At 35.9% G+C, this 21,806-nt stretch overlaps 2 protein-coding genes across 5 annotated transcripts in view; one reads left to right on the top strand and one right to left on the bottom strand.

Moving 5' to 3' along the window:
- vap (vascular associated protein) overlaps positions 1 to 2,680 on the top strand; it is a 15,771-nt gene extending 13,091 nt beyond the window's left edge. For both annotated transcript variants that reach the window (XM_087236689.1, XM_087236688.1), the window contains exons 10-11: positions 2,282 to 2,438; positions 2,515 to 2,680. In XM_087236689.1, coding sequence (XP_087092815.1) covers positions 2,282 to 2,438; positions 2,515 to 2,626 — 269 coding nt within the window. In that variant the 3' untranslated portion in view covers positions 2,627 to 2,680. The remainder of the gene's footprint in view (positions 1 to 2,281; positions 2,439 to 2,514) is intronic.
- cacng3a (calcium voltage-gated channel auxiliary subunit gamma 3a) overlaps positions 1 to 21,806 on the bottom strand; it is a 22,503-nt gene extending 697 nt beyond the window's left edge. The window contains exons 1-5 of one of the 3 annotated variants that reach the window (XR_015476204.1): positions 19,299 to 21,806; positions 15,721 to 15,804; positions 13,835 to 13,975; positions 7,251 to 10,540; positions 5,667 to 7,120 (exon numbers count right to left, since the gene is read on the bottom strand). Coding sequence is in view for 1 of the 3 variants with exons in the window: in XM_087236702.1 (XP_087092828.1) it covers positions 9,774 to 10,540; positions 13,835 to 13,975; positions 15,721 to 15,804; positions 19,299 to 19,530 (1,224 nt within the window). In the remaining 2 variants the exon portion in view is untranslated. Of the gene's footprint in view, positions 1 to 5,666; positions 10,541 to 13,834; positions 13,976 to 15,720; positions 15,805 to 19,298 lie in introns of those variants that run through there. The other 2 variants (XM_087236702.1, XR_015476205.1) reach the window with 2 other exon arrangements.

The raw sequence follows: 21,806 nt of genomic DNA, 5'->3' as shown, positions 1-21,806 counted from the left end.
TCATTCACACACACACTCATACACTACGGACAATTTAGCTTACCCAATTCACCTGTACCGCATGTCTTTAGACTGTGGGGGAAACCGGAGCACCCGGATGAAACCCACGCAAACGCAGGGAGAACATGCAAACTCCACACAGAAACGCCAACTGAGCCGAGGAGCCAACCAGCGACCTTCTTGCTGTGAGGCGACTGCACTACCTACTGCGCCACTGCTTTGCCTACACTATGTGTACTTAAATAAAAAAGAACTGGATTATATGAAGTAGCTGCATGGATTAAGGTTAGGATGAGGAGTAGGTTTAAGATCAATGACCAGTTACTGCCCAGTTTATGTAATGAGTTTAAGTGCATGGTCAGGCAAATCAGAACTATACATTTCTACCAACTGGTGGTTTGCCATGTTATTTGGAATTGGCACTATAGTAAACTACTGTTTCAGAAGTTTGGCGTCTTTAATTTTTTCAAATGTTTTTGTAAGACATTTATAATGCTGAAGAGGACTTTTAGGCCCAATCCCAATTTAATCCTAATCCTATCCCAATTTGCCTTTTCCCTTACCCCTACCCTCATTTTGCGCTTTCTCGTGAAGGGTTTGGGGTGTCCAAATTCTTTTTAACTTGAAGGCGTATGGCTAAGGGAAAGGGCTAAATAGCCCTTAAACTGAGATTTTTCAGGACCACACTCGAATCCAAGGAGTACAAAACTTTCCTAGAATACACCATCTACAACGGCAGCATGGCTGCACACGGAAATCCGGAGATGCAAAGATGTGTGTTTTTTGTCATTATTACGTTTTTTTCCCCACAACCAAGCATTTTTTTCATACACTCACAACCGCGTTCATGTTTTTAAAAAAACATTAAAATAAAAACTGCTAAATTTTGCTATCTATAATTCATTCCCACATAGCAAAATATCTCTGGCTCAGCTCTGGCCCACACAATCAGGTTTTGCTTGGCCCACACGCCGCAGTGAATTACAGCAAATGACTGGACCAAGTCTGGCGTCCAGACAAGGGCCAAACATGGACCATATCTGGGCCAAGTTTTAGCCAAGTTACCAACCCAAAACTGAGACTTAACTGGGCCACATATGTTGCTGTGTCACAACAATGAAACTGATAAACCCATAAGGCATTGCGCTTTAGGTGTGCTATGGGCATGCGTTTTCTCAAAGTGACCTGATCGATAGAATTCTTTTTCTCCATTTGAAAATAATAATGCATTTTAAATGTGGGTCAAGATAGGTCAAACTTACATGGCCCGCATATCATTTATTAACATCTGGGCCAAATAACACATTTGACATCAGGCCAAAGATGGTGCCACCTACGTCAAACCAGGGCCATTTTTGGCCCACATGCTGTATGTCAGTGCCAGATGAATGCCTGCTGTGCCAGATTTAAAGCCAAACCTGGTTAATAATAACTCCTGTATATTAGTCCCACAATATACTCTTACATCTGACACTCGAATACCCTGTCAGAAAAGTCTAGTGGCTGGAAATGGGCTTTTTACAGTGTCTGCTATAATGTTAATGTTGTTTTCGTGTGTTTACAATAGATGGATATATGGTGTAAATGCACAGTAGTTTCAATCTTATTGCCACATTTTTATTGTTATAATAACATGATATACACTTCAGTGATTTCCTGAAGATAAAAAATGAATGCAACTAGATTAACTACAGCAGTCATGATCGTCGATCTCATATGTAGTGAGAGATAGTGATGATATGTGATGACGTGTGCAGGTGTTATAGTGGTGTCCCATTTCTTAGGGGTAAATTTTGAAGCCCTTCCCCTTCACACTCAAGGGCAATTTCAAGCGCCAAGGGGAGGGGGTAGGGGTGCAAAAATGAAATTGGGATTGGGCCTTATTTAATAATAAAGAAATAGTAAAACAGGTTTATTGTAAAGTACAATTTAAAACTTCAAAATATTAAAAATGTAGTTATTCCTGCTATGGGAAAGCTGATTTTTTAGCCTTATTTCTCTAGTCTTAACTGTGACAAGTTGCTGATTTCTGCCATTTTGTATCATTATGTTTGAAAACAGATTTGGTTTTTAATATTTCTATTGAATAATGATTTTGAAAGAACAGCAGTTATTTTAAATATTTTTTTTCTAACATATTTTGTAAGATTCTTTCTGATTGTTGTTTCTTTCACTTTTTGATTTAATGCATCATCCCAAGGATTCATTTCTAAACATAAACCCAAACATTAAAACAGAACTGTATTAAGCAGATTTTCTTTTACATGTGTTTGGTTTCCAGTTCTCAGTATGGCTGGGATCTCAGCAACTGCAGCCTGGCAGATGGTGTGGTGGATTCTGGGAAGGCTAGTGACCTATCAGTGTGTAGCTGGCCGATTGAGCCGATTCAGTGGACACCATTCCCTTTACTGCAGCAGCTGTCCAGAAATACCACCACAGTAAGAACAATACACACAAAAAGTTCATCAATATATTGTTGTAAATCAATGAAATATAACCGTTCTTCACATCCAGGTCAAAGCATCTCGTCCTCGCTCTTACTGTGAAGGCATGGAGCTGGTGGACTTGGAGAAGAGCTGGACTGCATAACGGGCACTCCAAGTGTGAGAATATTACATCTTCTTAAGAAACATGATTGTTGTGCCCAACCATAATAAAATGTCAATTTACTGAAATAAAAGGCTTTTGAGATTTGCTTTCAGCATGAACTGCAAAATGTTCAAGAGTTTGGGGTCCGTAGCGATTCATTTGTAATTAATGAAAGCTTTATTTGGGAAGGATACATGAAATTGTCAAAGATGGCAGCTGAAACATGTACACTGACTGGCCACTTTATTAGGTACACCTGTCCAACTTGTTAACGCAAATTTCTAATCAGCCAATCACATGGCAGCAACTCAATGCCTTTAGGCATGTAGACATAGTCAAGACGATCTGCTGCAGTTTAAATCGAGCATCAGAATGGGGAAGAAAGGTGATTTAAGTGACTTTAAATGTGGCATGGTTGTTGGTGCCGGTCTGAGTATTTCAGAAACTGCTGATCTACTGGGATTTTCACGCACAACCATCTCTAGGGTTTATATAAAATAGTCAGAAAAAGAGAAAATCTCTACTGAGCAGCAGTTCTGTGGTCACAAATGCCTTGTTAATGCCAGAGGTCAGAGGAGAATGGCCAGACTGGTTCAAGCTGAGAGAAAGGCAACAGTAACTTGAATAAATACTCGTTACAACAGAGGTATACAGAAGAGCATCTCTAAACGCACAACACATCCAACCTTGAGACAGATGGGACACACCGGGTGTCGCTCCTGTCAGCTAAGAACAAGAAATTGAGGCTACAATTCACACAGGCTCACCAAAATTGGAGAATAGAAGATTGGAAAAACGTTGCCTGGTCTGATGAGTCTCGATTTCTGCTGCGACATTCGAATGGTAGGGTCAGAATTTGGCATCAACAACATGAAAGCATGGATCCATTCTGCCTTGTTTCAGCGGTTTAGGCTGGTGGTGGTGGTTTAATGGTGAGGCGGATATTTTCTTGGCTTACATTGGGCCCATTAGTACCAATTGAGCATCATGTCAAGGTCACAGCCTACCTACCATGTCCATCTCTTTATGACCACAGTGTACCCATCTTCTGATGGCTATTTCCAGCAGAATAACACACCATGTCATAAAGCGCAAATCATCTCAGACTGGTTTCTTGAACATGACACGTTTCATGAACATGATACTCAAATGGCCTTCAAAGTCACCTGCTCTCAATCCAATAGAGCACCTTTGAAATGTTGTATTTATTGCATAATGAATGTGCAGCCAACAAATCTGCAGCAACTGCGTGATGCTATCATGTCAATATGGACCAAAATGTCTAAGGAAGATTTCCAGCACCTTGTTGAATCTATGCCATGAAGAATTAAGGCAGTTCTAAAGGCAAAACGGGGTTCAACCTGGAACCCTAGTAATGTGTACCTAATAAAGTGGCCGGTGAGTGTATAATGATTTCTGTTTCAGATGTGTGTGGTGACAATTCAGCTTTGCCATTACAGGACTGAAAAACGACTGAACTGCATTTAAACTGTAGTAATATTTGACAATGTTACAGTGTATCTGTATTTATTTTAAATTCTTAATGCTTCCACACTTCTCAATAATAATGGATGTGTAAAATTCAGTTGGAATAAAATGTGGTACTTATATCTAATTATATAACACATTGTTTGTCATATTAAAAGATTAAAATGAACAAATAATAGTTTGGAAGAATATTTTATTTCATCTCTGACAGGACAAACCTGTGTCAGGCGACTTATATTTTTGCGTTCTGATTGGCTGACATGCATCAGTCTAGTCATGTGTGACCTAAACATACTAATGTCACCCAGTTCTGTCCTCATTGAGCGTAATGAAATCAATCCATTTAACCACTGCAGCTCCAGGCCAGCTGTCCTATCACTTTTAGGGTCAGTACATTTTGTATACTAATAGTCTGCTATACCACACACTCCAACAGAAGTAAATATTAGCACTAAAAAATCCCCATTCATAGTCAATAATTGGCACTATTATTACCAAGCGTTGGTACATATTGTCAATTAAAAAATATTTATTTGCCTGTTTTGTATTTGTATTACAAAAGGAAACACAATAAGCCAGACACACACACTAACATATATATTTATACAACAGTTCTGTCTGGTTCTCGAATCTGATTGGCTGATAGCCGTGAGATATTAAAGTAATATCAGCAATAGTGCAGCCCTTGTGTATTACTCCGCCAATCAGACTACAAATATTGCTGCTGTTGGACAACATAATGTAGTTTTAAAGCTTTTTTTAGTCGAGAATGTGGTTGTTTAGATTGCAGCCATGCAGTTTATTTATAAGGATAGTGCCTATTTTAAATATTCATAATTTCTGAGATTATTCCGTTGACAGCCAGCCTACCATACTGAGCAGAGCAAAGACGATTGACGTTCCGCCACAAGATGGCGGACAGAGACAGCATATTAAGAAAAACAGCATTTTTTTCGGCAAATGTTTTAAACTACAGCTGAATAAATAATTACAGAACAGGTAAATGACATTCTAAGTCGATCTCTCTTTTATATTTTGTATTGCTGTATTTATACCACATTAATCTGTTAGTGTTTGCTTTGCTCTGGCTTTTTTATTGTTAACTATTGTGAAATCCTGATTGCAACAGAGAAATATTGGGAAATCATGCCGTTCAGCTTTATAATCTTAAAATTGGACCAAAATCACCTGTTTTGTCATCATTTAAAACATTATGCTAAAGAATCATTCAAATACTATCTCTAAAGTGACGTTGGTGAATTAGCAAGTTATTTAGGTTTCTGCTGTTCTGAGCATGTGAATGAATGGCGGAAGAAAGTAGTTCCTTTTACAAAAGGGTTTTTGAGACTGAGACTTATGTTTTTAGAAAAGCTGTAAAGTAGACTAGATTTATATGGATCTAGAAATTATGGACCCTTTTCAGACTTCACATTGGGTTACTTTTTATAATAATGCCCAAATCTTTTTGGGTTTCCAATTTCTCCAATAGCAAAAGAAATAATCCATGATTAAATGTCTTAACGTGTCAAATTAATTACAACTTGATGTCATTCCCTCATTCGTTATGGCAGAAACACAACAGATTTAACTCCATTTCTGAAAGTTTATTTCAAGGTGACAGAACAAAGTATAGCGTTATAAATATAAACAAATTACCTGTATATGTGATTTTAAAGAGATAGTTCACTCTAAAATGAACTACATTTACTCACCCTTCACTTGTCACAAACCTGTTTGTGCTTACTTTAATATGTTGAACACACAAAAGAAGATATTTTGAAAAATGTTGGACACTGGAAGCCATGGACTTCTATTTTATGCATGTGACTACCAATATCCAACATTAATCAAAATATCTTCTTTTGTGTTTCATACAACGTTAAAAAAAATTAAAACAGGTTTGGAAATATTTGAACTATCCCTTTCATAACTGCAAGCAAATCACCCGAAAAGGGTCTATGAAAAGGGTCCATACTGAGAACACAGTACTTTACTGCTCAATGTGGCCGTTGTGAGTATTGCATCCAAAATAGTTTGAAGGACAAGGCAGCTTGTTCATTTCTGCACAGAGACAGCAGAGGGCATTAGACAGCACCATTTTGTTTCAGCGTCAATCCTCTTCCTTTAGAGCTAAAAGCAAACAATATGCACATATTCCGGTGAAAGAAAATAGCGAATCTTTTCTCAGACCTTTCATAGAGTATTATATACTGTAGCAGCAGAGGCCTTGAAGGGATAGCTCACTCTCCAAAACTGAAAATGTGCTGTTATCTTACTCTCAGGACATTCAAGGCGTAGCTGACTTTTTATCTTTAGCCGAATATTAAGGATTTTAATTGGTCACACTTTACAATCTTTTTAGTTCGTGTGTTTACTAACATAAACTAATTATGAACAATACTTGTACAGCATTTATTAGCCATAGTTCAACATTTACCAATGCATTATTAACATCTAAATTCATGCTTGATAACATTGGTTAATGCACCGTGAGGTAACATGAACTAACAATGATCGACTGTATTTCCAATAACTAAAATGAACAAATACTGCAATAAATGTATGGTTCATTCTTTGGTCATGTTAGTAAATGCATTAACTAATACAAACTTATTGTAAAGTGCTACCAATTTATTTATTTTTTTGTCTGAAATTATCGCTCTCTGGGATTCATGAAAGCCACAGACACTTTTAGAGTTACAAAATAACATTCAGGCAAAACTAATTAATACCTGTGGCTCTTGACAATACACTGATTTCTTATTAGGATTTATTATTACTTAGTCAATTATTTAGGATTAAAGGTGCAGTAGGTGATCTGCCAAAATGCTAACCAGTTAGCATAATATCTTTGAAACTTATTCCTTCCTAATAGGCAAAATAAAGCCATGCCTCCTGAAATCTTGAATTCTCTCTACTTAAAGATGACAGTAGACAACTTACTACCAGATCATGTCATTCGCCAGTTAGAAATATTTACAGTACTTTATACTACTATAATTCTGAACAAAAAAATTATATCTAGCACGTTTTCAGTAGCATACTTACATGCTATATAAGACCGAATATTCAGAGTACCATGGTAAACAATATAGGGTGTAGTGGTGTCAAAATTAACTGTTTTTTCGGTGCACAGCGATGCAGATGGGGACAATTCAATATCGGTTCAGTACTAATCATAACAGGTTTTTAGGTTCTGACGTCATTTATCTCCTATGCGCGATGTGGCAGTAGAATACTATGGCGAAGGAGGTAAGGGCGAGTAAAATGCTCCTGCTACTTAAAAGGTAGATAATTATGCACAGTTCAACTGCTTGTGAGTTTGCTGGGAAGTCTTTCATTGACACTGAAGAAGGTACAGCCAGAGTCGCTAATTTACTACTAGGGAGAAATACTTTAAAAATCCATCTCCATCTCTCTCTCTCTCACTCACTTTGGACATTTGACCCGCTGGCATGTTCATGAGGTAACTTTTCCTCTCCTCTCGGCAGTTAAAGCAATACTTTTGGATCCAGACACGAGCGTGCCTAAAGTGTGAGTTTTCTCCACTGTGTCTATTACGGATTACCTGTGATAACTGTGTATTATGCGCATATAGACTAACCGTGGCTGTTATTCCCGCATCACTCATTGGTGAACAGCGCTTTCATTTCTAAAGCCAATCACAGCCCTTTCTGTTGAGCGGGTAGCATGATAATCTTAACCGAACTGAACCTTGAGATCAGTGTAGGTTCACACCTGTAATAGGGAGCGCCTCACAGGTTGTCATTGTTCAAAAATGAACTAATGTGAATATAAAACTAACTTCACCTCAGTAAAGCAGCTAGGCGAAATAGTATACTTATGTTTTGTTGTTAAACTAAAAATAAATCTACAATATCTATGCTGTAAAAGGTCCCTTGTGAAACTGAAAATAGTCACATAATCGTTTGCCAGAAGATTTCAGTGGCTAAACAACACTTCTGTGCATATAACCCATTCATAACAACAAAATCTACATAAGCTGTGCTGACTAAAATAGTTTTAAAACGGAACATCACCTGTCTAACAGAAATACTTCAGCCATGGTGTCCTCCTTCCTCCAGCATGCAAAAGTAACTCCAATACTGATTCAGGATTTTTTCAAAAATTTTGATTCAGCATTTGTTTTTACCGCTATTACTCTTTTTCTCTCGTGTGCAGGTGAACGCAGCACACGTGCAAACGGCGGATTTGCGTGAAAGGCTGTGCAGATGTACAAATCTACATTTGTTGACAGACAGTTTGGGCTACTTATTAGAATAATGGGAATTGTCAACCAGAAAATTTTTAATTAGATGAACATTTTTCAGTTTTTTGCCTTACCCAGAATATAAACATAAATACATTTAGATCTTTTACTTTAATCATTACTATTTGACTGTGAAGAGACTTTTAACCAGCACAACAACGAATGTTTCTGAAGACAATCACCTACTGCACCTTTAAAGGTAATAATGTTACGAATAATGTTCAGTTTCTTGCAGAATCATTAATGCACTTCATAAGATTTCAATGAGCCATGATCATTAATCTAGCTTTTTTCACCCCCAAAGTTCCTTAAGCCATTGACTTTTCATGAGTTATCAAGGACCACCGTTTCAGCTAAAAAACTTCCGTAAAGGCACACTCCACTTTTTTATAAAATAGGCTAATTTCACACCTCACCTATAGTTGAAACAGGTGAGCTTTACTCCAAATCCGGCAGTCGCATTAGCTTATTGCTCATTGAATTGGATTAGACCATTAGCATCTTGCTAATCTGCAGCAGGTGCAATGTTATTATGCAGATTCTAACTGCTGGTTCAGGTAAAGGGCTTGGTGTTAGGGGTTTTTTAAGGTGCTGCATATTATCGCGCCAGTTGCAGCCACGGTACGGCACCAACGTTTCTTGATTATTACACCAGAATGAGCGTATAGTTCCTATCCATATCAGCCTAGAAAATAGCAACTTTTCCATTGGTTTTAGTGCACCATGAAACTAAAGAGGAGTCAAGCTTTCATTAGGAAAATGATCAATTATTATACTCTTCTTTTTTTAAATTTTGGAGTGAGATGCTAATGGTCTAATCTGATTCAATGATTTATGCTAAGCTAAGCTAAAGGTCCCACAAGACCCCAAAAAAATGTATTTTAGGACATTTTATCTGTTTAATGCTCCATGACTGGTGACATGGTGGCTCAGTGGTTAGCACTGTCGAATCACAGCATGAAGGTCGCTGGTTTGAGTCAGTTGGCATTTCTGTGTGGAGTTTGCATGTTCTCCTCATGTTGGCGTGGGTTTCCTCTGGTTTCCCCCACAGTCCAAACACATGCGCTATTGGTGAATTAAATAAACTTAATTTTTACTAAATGTATGTGTGTGAATAAATGTGTATGGATGTTTCCCGGTACTGCGTTGTAGCTGGAAGGGCATCCACTGTGTAAAACATATGCTGGATAAGTTGGCGGTTCATTCCGTTGTGGAATGATGAATAAAAGGACGAAACTGAAAGACAATTATTGAATGAATACTTCATGACTTATAAAATGAGCCTATTTTTTTTAAAAAGTGGAGTGTACCTTTAATATTTAACTTACAAAAGTCATTAGCATCTTGGATTCCCTGAGATGAGTAAATGAACAGCATATCTATTTATTTATTTTGAATCAGAACTATCCCTTTCAATCTTTTCTTTTTACACTGGTGTTGTTCTTCTTGTCGCAGTGCCACTTTGAGGCACAAACAATGACTCTTTAAAAGAGTTTTGCATGTGTGCAACATCATTCCCCGAATTCGGCAGATGCGCTACACTTTTACCGGTACTTACTGAGTTGCGCTTATAGTTCTGCGACAGCAAGACTCCGTTTTCCGCCTTGACTGAATTTTGCGCATTAGGAACCACAAAGCCTTTCTCTGGACCCAGCGAGTTCTGTATGTGCGGAAGCCCTCTTTCTGACTTCACAGAGTTCTGCATTGGGAATGTTTGAGGGTTAGCAAAGCTGTTATTAGCAATGACAGAGTTATGAAAGTGTGCGAAGCCGTGGCTAGAGCTGAGGGAGTTGTGCGCGAGTGGGTGAGCAGCTGTTGGTGGAAGTGTTCGTCCCAGCGCGTACAGGCCGAGGTCGTTCCCCTGACGGGCGGGAGAGGGTTCACGCGACCGGGAGTCAGATGAGCGGTTTGGGCCTTGCCTCCAGCGGTAGCGCGAGCGGTAGCTGAAGGAGCGGCGATGCTGTAGTGAATGCGTGCTGGTTTGTAGCGAGCGATGGGCCCGCGCTCTGAGCACCCGGTGCGTGTCGATGAACAGGTGCACGGTCAGGACGCCCACCGTCTCCGCTATGATGAAGGAAAGAGCACCGCAGTAGAAGCTCCAGCCGTACCAGTGGCTGCGCTTGGACTCGCTCTGGTTGGGGTCGCCGGCGCTGGAGGAGATGTACACAATAATGCCAATGATGTTGCTGAGGCCTGAAGAAAATAAAACATGCAGTCTGTTTACTTTTGGTGCAATTCGGTTGTGAGTGGATTGTTAAGTTAGTCATGCTTTGCATATAATTGGCTTAAAAATGAGCCTGTAACTAAGATAAATGTCTCTAAATGTTTTCATGTATGTTGTCCTCATAGGAAAATGACCATATTTAGACCACAAAACCAGTCATAAGTGTTATCTGAAAGCTGATTAAATAAAATTTCCACTGATGTATATTTGTTAAGACTGGACAATATTTAACCTTTGTGCACTGTTCAAGTATTAAACTAATACTCCCCTTTTGTTATGTTAGGGATGAAAACATCCACTAAATTAAACTGCTGTAAAAATGCATCAGATTAATATTTTTTTCAATTTTATTTTTTGCATAAATCTGTTAAATCAACCTCAGTCCTGATTAAAACTACTAAATTATAGGATTTTAACTCTTTAATTGCCAAATTCATAAATAAGGTCACTGGTTTGGTAAACACACACACACACACACACACACACACACACACACACACACACACACACACACACAAAATTATGTATTTTTTAATATCAAAAGTAATTGTAGACTGGGTTTTTTTCCCTTTAAATCACAGTATTTAACAAGTGAATTATTAGTAACAACATTAGCTTTGATGCATTGTTAGATTTTCACTTGTTCTCCCTAATTTACTGTTGGTGGCTGTTTTTGCCCTATTGACTTCCATTATAATCACATTTGATGGAGCATGAATACGGAGTCTTTGTTTTTGTTTACTCCGTGTAGTTCTGAGAGCAGAGATGCATATTTTGATTTTCCCAGACACATCAAGGTAAGTGTGCAAAGGTCACACTGTCACAGACACAAATACACACACACTTTAATTTGCTGTTATACTCCACATTAAAAACCAAGCTTTATTTGCACAGGCCTATCTAAAGGGTTAATGGTGCCAACTGATGATCAACAGTAAAAATGACAGAATTTACCTCTTGCCAACAGGGAAAACCACCAACAATCAAAACTGCATGATTATATGGTGTCATGGCTTTGTAATAAACAAAATGTGGTTATAACGGAAGTCAACAGGGCAAAAACAGCCACCAACAGAAAATTAGGGAGAAAAAAATGAAAATCAATCACAAACAAGCATCAAAGGTGATGTTATTTCACATGTCCAAGACTTTGATAGAAGAGGAGAAAAAAACAGTCCATATTACTTTTTAGATTGAATATATGTCATGTTTTTCACCAAATCAGTGACATCATTTATAAAATTAGCAATTAAAGAGTTAAATCCTGTCATTTTCTAAGCTATTTATAATTTTTGATCAGGACTGAGGTTGATTAACAGATTTATGCAAAAAAAATAATAATCTGATGCTTTTTTCCATCAGTTTAATTCAGTGAATGTTTTCATCCCGAACATAACAAAAGGATAGTCAATTTGCCCAGAGTGTATTGTTGAGCGTTTTTTTTTTTCTTACTTAAAGCTTTTTCTCAAAATATGTGTCAAAAAAAGATTTGTCACCAAAAATCACTCTGCTAGCTGAAACACAGAAAAAAGTAATGACCAAATGAAGACTCAGAGTCACTCCAGAGTGGATGAAAACATCCCCAACAGCACATAAGGGTTAAATTAGTCTATATTATGAAATGCTCACTAAAAATAAATTTTGGTATATTTAATACAGGAAATAAAAAATCTTCGCTGAAAATGATCTGTATTTAATATTCTATCCACTTTTGGCATAAAATAAAAACAGTGCATTTGACCCATACACTGTGTTTTTGGCTATAACCAAAAATATACCCATGCAGCATACAATTGGATTTGTGGTTTAGAGTCACATATTTAAACTAAACAATTTATCTTACATAAGAAGAAAAAACATGCTTTGGTAAATCATTCTATGAGATATTTCATAATTATAAAAAGTCTGAAATTATGACAAATCATATTTGTGAAAAAGGGAAAAAACTTAAAAACATGAAAAAGTTTCAACTATGAGATAAAATGTTAAAACTATTGGAGATTAAAAGGTATAATACAATGGAATGTCTATAATTATTACAAAAAAACAAAACAAAAAGTGGACAAAAGTAAACAAATAAGATACTAAGTCATAATTCATTACAGAGTTATAAAAGTATATGATAAAACAAAAGGTGATTTCTTTTTTTGTCATAATTATTCTTTTTATGCAATAATTCTGACCTTGTATCATCAGATCATGAGTAATATCTAATTAATTTTGATCTTACTTTACAGTTTTTCTGTCAACTTGTCACGTTGTAAAAACAAAGTTGACAACTTAAAATTTAGGCAACAAACATAAGCAGACTTTTTGAGTTAACTCAACTTTCAACCCAATTACTTCACTTGACTCGATTTTAGTTAACTCAAAAATGTCCTGAAGTCTGTTGCTTTAAAATTTTAAGTTGAGTCAACTTTGTTTTTTATTTACAGTGCATGCAAAAATGACACCCGCCTATTTCATTTGACTATTAATATCCTAATAATGACTCTGGGTCATATTTGTAACAAACCATAGCATGATTTTACAGTGACAGATACTGAGTTCCATGTCATTACCATAACACCACATACATTTGTTTACAGCGCCACCTCCTGGTCAATGCATCAAACACTGCTTTACAATATTTTGAATGCACATATACCCAAATGTTTTGGTTTGATGCTGAATTTCTTACATTTAAACTAAAAAAAGATTTTTTGACATACAATAATAATAATAATAAAACTGTGGAGCAAAATTTGTTTATAATCGAATGATTATATATGGTAAGTACCATGTACACCAGGGGTCACCAATCTCGGTCCTGGAGGGCCGGTGTCCATGCAGAATTTAGCTCCAACTTGCCTCAACACACCAGCCTGGATGTTTCAAGTATACCAAGTAAGACCTTGATTAGCTTGTTCAGGTGTGTTTGATTAGGGTTGGAGCTAAAATCTCCAGGACGCCAGCCATCCAGGAACAAGTTTGGTGACCACTGACGTACACAAACAAAATGGTCCAGTGGTAAACCTTAAAGACATTAAAAATAAATAAGCTGTAAGGATGGATGCGATTTTGGAATAATTGTCTCTGGAATAATTTATATATCCCTTGTAAGTTTATTCATTTTTTTGTTTTTTATTCTCTTTTGATTTGCTCATTCGATGTGGAAAAATTGTAAGCACTGTATTCCTCAATTTTCTTATGCTATAGTTCTTGTTATGCAATAAAAACTAGGTTCCTACAAGGTAAAATCTGATATATTAACATGAACATACCAGCTGAGACAAAAAAGATCCCAGCGCTGAGGATGACGTTGTGTCTGCTCTTGTAAAACTCGCTGGCAGCGACACACACTCCACCAATGAACAGCAGACCCACACTCATTATAGGGAAGAGACTAGAAGCGCGCACAGCACCTGACACACACACAAACACAACAACAACAAAGCATTGAGTGTATTCATATTTACAAATTCCCTAATATGTAGTATTTGTAGTGATTTAACTGAGCCTACTGTGCAAATAATGAAGTTACAGTAGAGCAGGGGTGTCCAAACTCCTGCTGATTTTAGCTCCAACTTTCCTCAACACACCTGCAAGGATGTCCAATAATATCCAGCTGCAAGCCCGCAGAACCACACACGTTTTAGGCACACACAATCTAGGACACACAATCTAGGCAAACCATATATGGTTACGACGGATGTTAAAGTTATAACGTCTTTTTGGACATCGTCATTGATATATTTTGATATATATGATTAATAAATATTGTACACAATAAACAATAGTGTTTACTTTACTTTATTTCACAAATATTGCGATTGAGACGGCAGAATGGGGAGCAGTGTTTCCGATCGCCATTCAATATAATAGAGTGAACAGTTTTTAACCAGTCATTATAGCTGATCAGTCATTATTATCTGACAATAATAAGGCAGATACTCGTTTGCTGGCCTTGCTGAATGATCTCATTTGGACAGGTTTTATTTATATAATGGACTAATCTATGATGAAGGAAATAGTAGCAAGTTAATATAGGCAATAATACATTATATGTAATAAAAATCTTTTTACATGTAACAAATGTATAACACTATATTAATATTTTACTCAAGCGATTTAATAGTGTTTATTAGCTTAATTTTCTAATAACCTATTAATTAATGATTTCCCACATTTAATACTGTAGTAATTTAATACTACAGTAATAGGAAACAAATAGGAACAAATTAACTATTAATAAAAAAAATCATAAGTGGATATATAAATACACACACACACACACACACACACACACACACACACACACACGCACACACACATATATATACATATATATATATATATATATATATATATATATATATATATATATATATATATATATATATATATATATATACATACATAACACCTTTAACAGTGAAAGTTTAGTAAAAGATAGTAGTTTATATATAAACTTATAATTATAATCAGTTAAGATAATCAGTTTATAACTATATATATATATATATATATATATATATATATATATATATATATATATATATATATATATATATATATATATATATATACTATATATGTTGTTAAAATGGTTAACTATAGTAGGCTAATTTATTTTAAAGTGACATATTATTGTTTGCTTTTTATATTTTACAACAAAGTGATTTTAACCGAGTATGATAATATTAAGAGCTTGAATTAGTTTATTACACTTAATCCAACAATTAGACGGTCTATTATGTTTTCTTTGTGTATATGGACACATTTATAAAGTCACAAGTTTCTTTAACCAATTATTTTTATTTACATAATTTAAGTTCAAAAACTGCAGAGATGTTAAAATGATCGTTACGATATAATAATAATAATGAATGAAATGGGAAACCATATTTGTGAAATTCAATAGGTGGCGATAATGCTAAAGAGTTAGTTACCATATATGGTTTGCCTAGATTGTGTGTCCTAGATTGTGTGTGCCTCAAACGTGTGAGGTTCTGCGGGCCTGCAGCTGGATATATCTCAGGATGTCAGCCTAGTAAGAGCTTGATTAGCTAGCCCAGGTGTGTCTGACTGGGTTTGAAAGTAAACTTTGCAGGACACCGGCCCTCCAGGACCGAGTTTGGACACCCCTGCAGTAGACGTAGAGACTTACGCAACAGATATTCCGCAGCATCTTGTTCATAATCCGCGTCCTCTGGAAAATGGTCGATGTTTTTACAGACGCCCTTAAATATGCCTGTAAGAAACACGCACATCCGGACGCATTCAGTCACACATGCGTCAATGCCATTTTCCACATGATTGCACTAATGCTATCAAATCATTAACGGTATCAATATCCTCCCTTCTAATTAGACATTCTCAAAAAACACACAGCGTTCACATTTTCTCTAAATGTCATTCCACAAATCAAACATAAAAGCTCTTCACTTATTTAAAGCATCCCTCCATTGCTTTATATAGGTGCTTGTGTGCATTATAAAGTCAGCATGCACTTCATACATCTGCATAGCTGACAGATATAGCACAATATGGTCTGTCAATCATAGTCTTTCATAACTCTCTACTTAAACTCGGCTAAATATCTCGTACTCGCTCCCGCATTTACACACGTAAAGTGAACGCTGCCACTTTGATGCCCTTTTAACAGAGCGAACGCTTCATTACACTTTCCATTAAAAGAATTGATGCAGAACTGATATAGGTCAGAGAGTAGGAGAGGGTGTGAGAGATGGGTCGAAACTAGAGGAACGCGGAGTGTGAGAGAAAGTAAAAATAATTCAATCGATAATGAAATAAATAAATCGTCCCACGGGAAAGGGCTTTGATTCGGCTCCAACTCTGGTACTTTTATGGTCATCTGACACACACAACATTTATAAAGACATTGATCTGTTATGATCATCTAAGAAGCTACTGGTTAAATGATAACTAATATACTAATATGCATAGTAAAATTGTTACCATTCATTTATTTCATTTTCGGCTTAGTTCCTTTATTAATCTGGGGTCGCCACAGCGGAATGAACCGCCAACTTATCCAGCATTTGTTTTACGCAGCGGATGACCCTTCCAGCTGCAACCCATCACTGTTAAACACCCATACACACTCATTCACATAAATACACTACGGACATTTTAGCTTATTAAATTCACCCATAGCGCATGTCTTAGGACTTGTGGGGGAAACCGGAGCACCCGGAGGAAACCCACAAGAACAAATTGTTACCATAAATAGATATTTTTACTCCATTTAAGCAATGTAATATATAGCTTTATTGGTATGTATTAAATTTTTCAGGCAACTTCAGTAATATTATGCAATACATAGATGTAAATACAACCTAATTTCACCTGTAAAATGCAATTCCAGCTGTACTAATTCTAACCCTACACCCTAACCAACCACTAGCTAAACCGACTTGTTACTAAATCCAAAATCCAAGGTTACTGAGGGTCTTTCAGAAAACTAACCATTGTTAATCAGGGTAAACAAAGGTTAAAGGGATAGTTCACCCCAAAATTAAAATGCTGTCATCATTTACTGCCCCTTTATTTGTCTTAAACCTTAATGAGTTTATTTCTTCTGTTAAGCTTTTGTGGAAAATGTTGTAAGCTTGTATTGACTTCCATAGTATTTGTTTCTTCTACTATGGAAGTCAATGGTTACAGGTTTTCATCTCTCTTCAAAATATCTTCTTTTGGGGTCAACAGAAAAAAAGAAACTCTTAAAGTTTGGGAAATACTTGAGGAAGAGTAAAAAGTTAGTAAATTTGTATTCTTCTGCACTGTAAACAATCCTGGATGCCTTAAATTTTTAGCTAAATCAATTTAACCTTATAAGTCCATTGAACTTATATTATGTTAAACTGACTTAAAACAGCTAGTATAACTTATAAAATTAGGTTAGAACATAATTAACTTGGTTTATTAAGTTACAATGACCTAAAACATATGCTGACAAGGCTAATTGATCATATCATTTTTTACTGTGTGTGAACAATCCCTTTAACTGTGGTTTTGCTGCAATAACCAAGAGGGGTAAAGTAATCAATTGACTAGAAACTCATGTTTACAACACTTTTAGTATAATAAAACAGCGGTTAACTTTCGAAAAGACTAACATAAAGGGGGACTTAATAATATATTTTTTTATATTAATATATAAAAATCCATTAAATATGCAATTAAGATCCATTTTCTACAATTTTACTTTAATAAGACAATAGTTAACTTTCCAAAAGACTAACATAAAGTGAGACTTAATAATTATTTTATATATATTGTAATATTTTAATCTATTAAACATGCAATGAAATATTTTTCGACACTTTTACCATAATAAAACAATGGTTAACCTCCAAAATTATAAGCATGTAGTGGGACTAAATAAGTAATTTATTCTATTACTAGCCTATTTGAATCCATAAAACATGCCATAAAAAAAGCATTTTTGACACTTTTACTTTACTAAAACAATGCTCACCATTTGAAAAGACTATTATAAATTGGTATATAATAACTAATTTATCATTTTAATCCATTAAACATGCGATAAACATTTTTTTTGACAATTTTACTATAATAATACAATGGTTAACCCTGAAAAGACTAACATAAAGTACGACTAAACAATAATTCATCCTATTGGTATCTGAATCCATTAAACATGTAATAAAAAGCATTTTCCACACTTTACTGTAATAAGACAATGGTCATCTTTCCAAAACACTAAATGATTCGACTAAATAATGAATTTATCATAATAAACAGCAAAAATCAGTCCAAGGGACTTGAAAAATGTGGAAAAAATATCAAAAAGCCTTTATTCACGTGGCTAATGCTTAAAAAAACAGTTGTTTGCCAAAAACGCTTAGATTTTTTAAGCATTAGCCATGGCTTTTTATTAATCATTCATTCATTTTCTTTTCAGTTTAGTCCTTTAATTAATCTGCGGTCGCCACAACGGAATGAACCGCCGCTTTTTATTATATTTTCCACATTTTTTGAGTGCCTTGGACTGATTTTTGTTGTTTATTCTGATGAATCCCTTACCCAAAGAGCACTGACACATTATTTAAGCTACCCCAGAGCACTTTTTGTTTGATTTTGGATATTTAATTTCTCCTCTTACAATCTGAATCTATTAAACGTGCAATAAAAGCATTTTTCAACACTTTTAGTTTATTAAGATAATATTAAATCCATTAAACGTGCAATAAAACTCTTTTTTCAACACTTTTAGTTTAATAATATTGGTTCTGGCGACGCGGTGGCGCAGTAGGTAGTGCCGTGCCCTCACAGCAAGAAGGTCGCTAGTTCGAGCCTCGGCTGGGTCAGTTGGCATTTCTGTGTTGAGTTAAAGCTAAAATTGTCCGTAGTGTATGAGTGTGAATAAATGTTTCCCAGAGATGGGTTGCAGCTGGAAGGGCATCCATTGCGTAAAACATATGCTGGATAAGTTGGCGGTTCATTTTGCTGTGGCAACCCCAGATTAATAAAGGGACTAAGCCGAAAAGAAAATGAATGAATGAATGAATGAATATTGATTCTAATAAACGTGCAATAAAATTCATGTTTCGACACTTTTATTTTATTAAGATAATATTGAATCCATTAAACGTGCAAAAAAACTACATTTTCGACATTTTTAGTTTAATAGGACAACGTTGAATCCCTTAAACATGCAATAAAAGCATGTTAACTACTTTCTGAAATCACAAAAAGTACCTTCCATGCAGCACTGTCTCCAGAGTCCTGAATGCGTCAGCACCTCCTCATTCTTGCGGTTGGTGTCGTTGTCGTTGACACTCTTGGTCCTGCAGACTCCGCGCGAGTACAGCCAGTAATCGGTGCCCACCGCGATGGTCATGAGGCTGAAGGCCGCGAAAGCCCCCGCCGTGGTGAGGAGCATCTGCACTCCACGGTTACACACCCTCATCCTGGCATCAGTGGACACCATTTATCCACAAGCAGATTCATCAACTCTCGCGTGCCAGTAAAGTTTTCCTCAAGTTCTGGCACGCGCCCCTCATTCCGCGCGCTTTTTGTAAAGTGAGAGAGATAACTGAGGTTTTTTGTCTTCTTCGCGTTGATAAATCCTCATTTTAACGCTCCAAACTTACCTTAGACGTCGAAAATAAACTCCATGAATAACTCTCTCCCAAAAGTCATCGCGTTAATGTGAGTTTTTCTCGATATTCCTGCAGATGAAAGCAGTGTGACCATGACTGATCTGAGTGTGTCCTCGTGGATGATGATCATGGTGAGGTGGCTTTGATTGAATGTCTGATGATGATGATGGGCTTCTGCTCCTGATGCTGAATGTAAAGCACCGCCTCTCACTTTGCGCTCGATATAGTGCCATGAACAGTCCAGATAAGCTATAACAGAAGGCCTACTAGAGGACAACACTACAGCAAAGAGATTAATTGTAATTAAACAAGTAACAGTACTGTAGTAAATGTATTGTTCAATATTTGTTCATGCTAGTAAATACATTAACTTATACAACTGTAAAGTGCAATTTAAACACTGTAAAGTGTTTCAGAACATTTCATAAATAATGAGTAAATTCACAATAGGTCTATAGCAAATATTTTTTAGTCCTTTTCTAATACTTGTCTTTGAATTTTGATCTTTCTAATGTCTGTATAGACACAGAATTTATCAAAACAGTAATTTATGTTTTCTAATATTTTTTGAAGTTCTAAAAAAATGGCATTGATCATCATTACCCACTCTTTGATGTGGCCATTTTATTCAAAGTTGTGAAACTAACACTATATGTTTTTCTCAGCCAGTTAGAAAATGGATATCTTTTGTGTCATGTAGCAATGAGGTGAATTGAGTTGCACTAAAATGGACAACTAAAGGGATAGTTCACATTAAATGAAAATTAGCCTATTAAGTTATATAACTTGACATTACTTAAAATACCAAGTTTTGGCATCAAAACATAAACAGGTGTGTTTAACTTACTCATTATAGGCAGCAAAAATGTTCTCTGAACTTTTTAATTTCTTTTTAATTTTTAATTTTAATTTCTTTAAATTTTTTACCGTGTCTCTGTTTAATATGATTAGTTGCGCTTGAAATTCCGCCTCGACAACTGCACTGATTGGTGGATATATGTTATATGACAAAATGTGGTCGTTGATGCAGTGCAGCAGGACAGAGGCCCTACCTGAACCAATCTGACATCCGGAAAGTATTCATAGCACTTCACTTTTTCCACATTTTTTAATGTTACAGCCTTATTCCAAAATGGATTAAATTAATTTATTTCCTCAAAATTTACACACAATACTCCTTAATGACAATGTGAAAAAAGAATTTTTGAAATTGTTGCAAATTTAGTAAAAATAAAAAAGTTGTCTACAATACTTGGTGAGAAGCATAGCCCATAGGGTGCAAATATTAAGCAACTATAAGAATTAAGTTATTTAGTCTTTATAGTGCCCTATTATGGGTTGGGATAAAAAAGAAAGTTCGATTTCTAAATCCTTTAGTTTTATTTAGAATTTAAAAAAAATCTCAAAATATGTAAACAAATAAATAAACACAGATCGAACACAGATTTCAAAATGAGTCCTCATTGCCTTTAACAAGTGTACAATAATAAAGCTTGTTATCAAGTTTTAATGATTTGTGAAGAAATTATAATGCTTTGCTTCGTTGTTTCATCTTCATTTACAAGTAGCAGGGTATTTACAGCTACTGTATATTTGTCCGTTTGCATCCCGTCCCTTTGTGCCCTCTGGTGGCACAGTTGCAAACTGCTGTTACACCTACAAAACAACCCAGGTTCATTCTGAAAACATACCTCTATACATTTCTGCAGACTGCCAAATACATCCCAGAAGCTACGTTTTTTTTTTTTGCAGTTTTTGTTTTTGCGAATCCACCATAGCCTGCTGTGTACGCTTTTTGAGATCTCCGATTTCTCTCTTGAGTGTTATTTGCGCCTGCTGTTCTCACATAAATCCACTGTTGAACGACTGTTTGACTTACTGAATGACTCTGTCTTCCCTAAACCCAACCAATAGTGTTTTTAAAAGCACCGATTGAACTGATCACCCTCTTCCCTAAACATAACCGACAATTTTTAAAAAAGCAATCCAGAAAAAGAAACGCCTGATTCTTACCACATTTTCAGATTTTACCACATTCTCACCTTATTTTTTTGTTCTGTTCTGATTCTGTTTTTGCCTTAACCGCTTTCTTGAACCGGTCCTC

Source organism: Danio rerio, chromosome 1, assembly GCF_052040795.2.
Source record: "Danio rerio strain M-AB ecotype USA chromosome 1, GRCz13ab, whole genome shotgun sequence".
Lineage (NCBI taxonomy): Eukaryota > Metazoa > Chordata > Actinopteri > Cypriniformes > Danionidae > Danio > Danio rerio.
The sequence above is the reverse complement of the archived record's forward strand: the minus strand, read 5'-3'. Positions and strand labels throughout refer to the sequence as shown.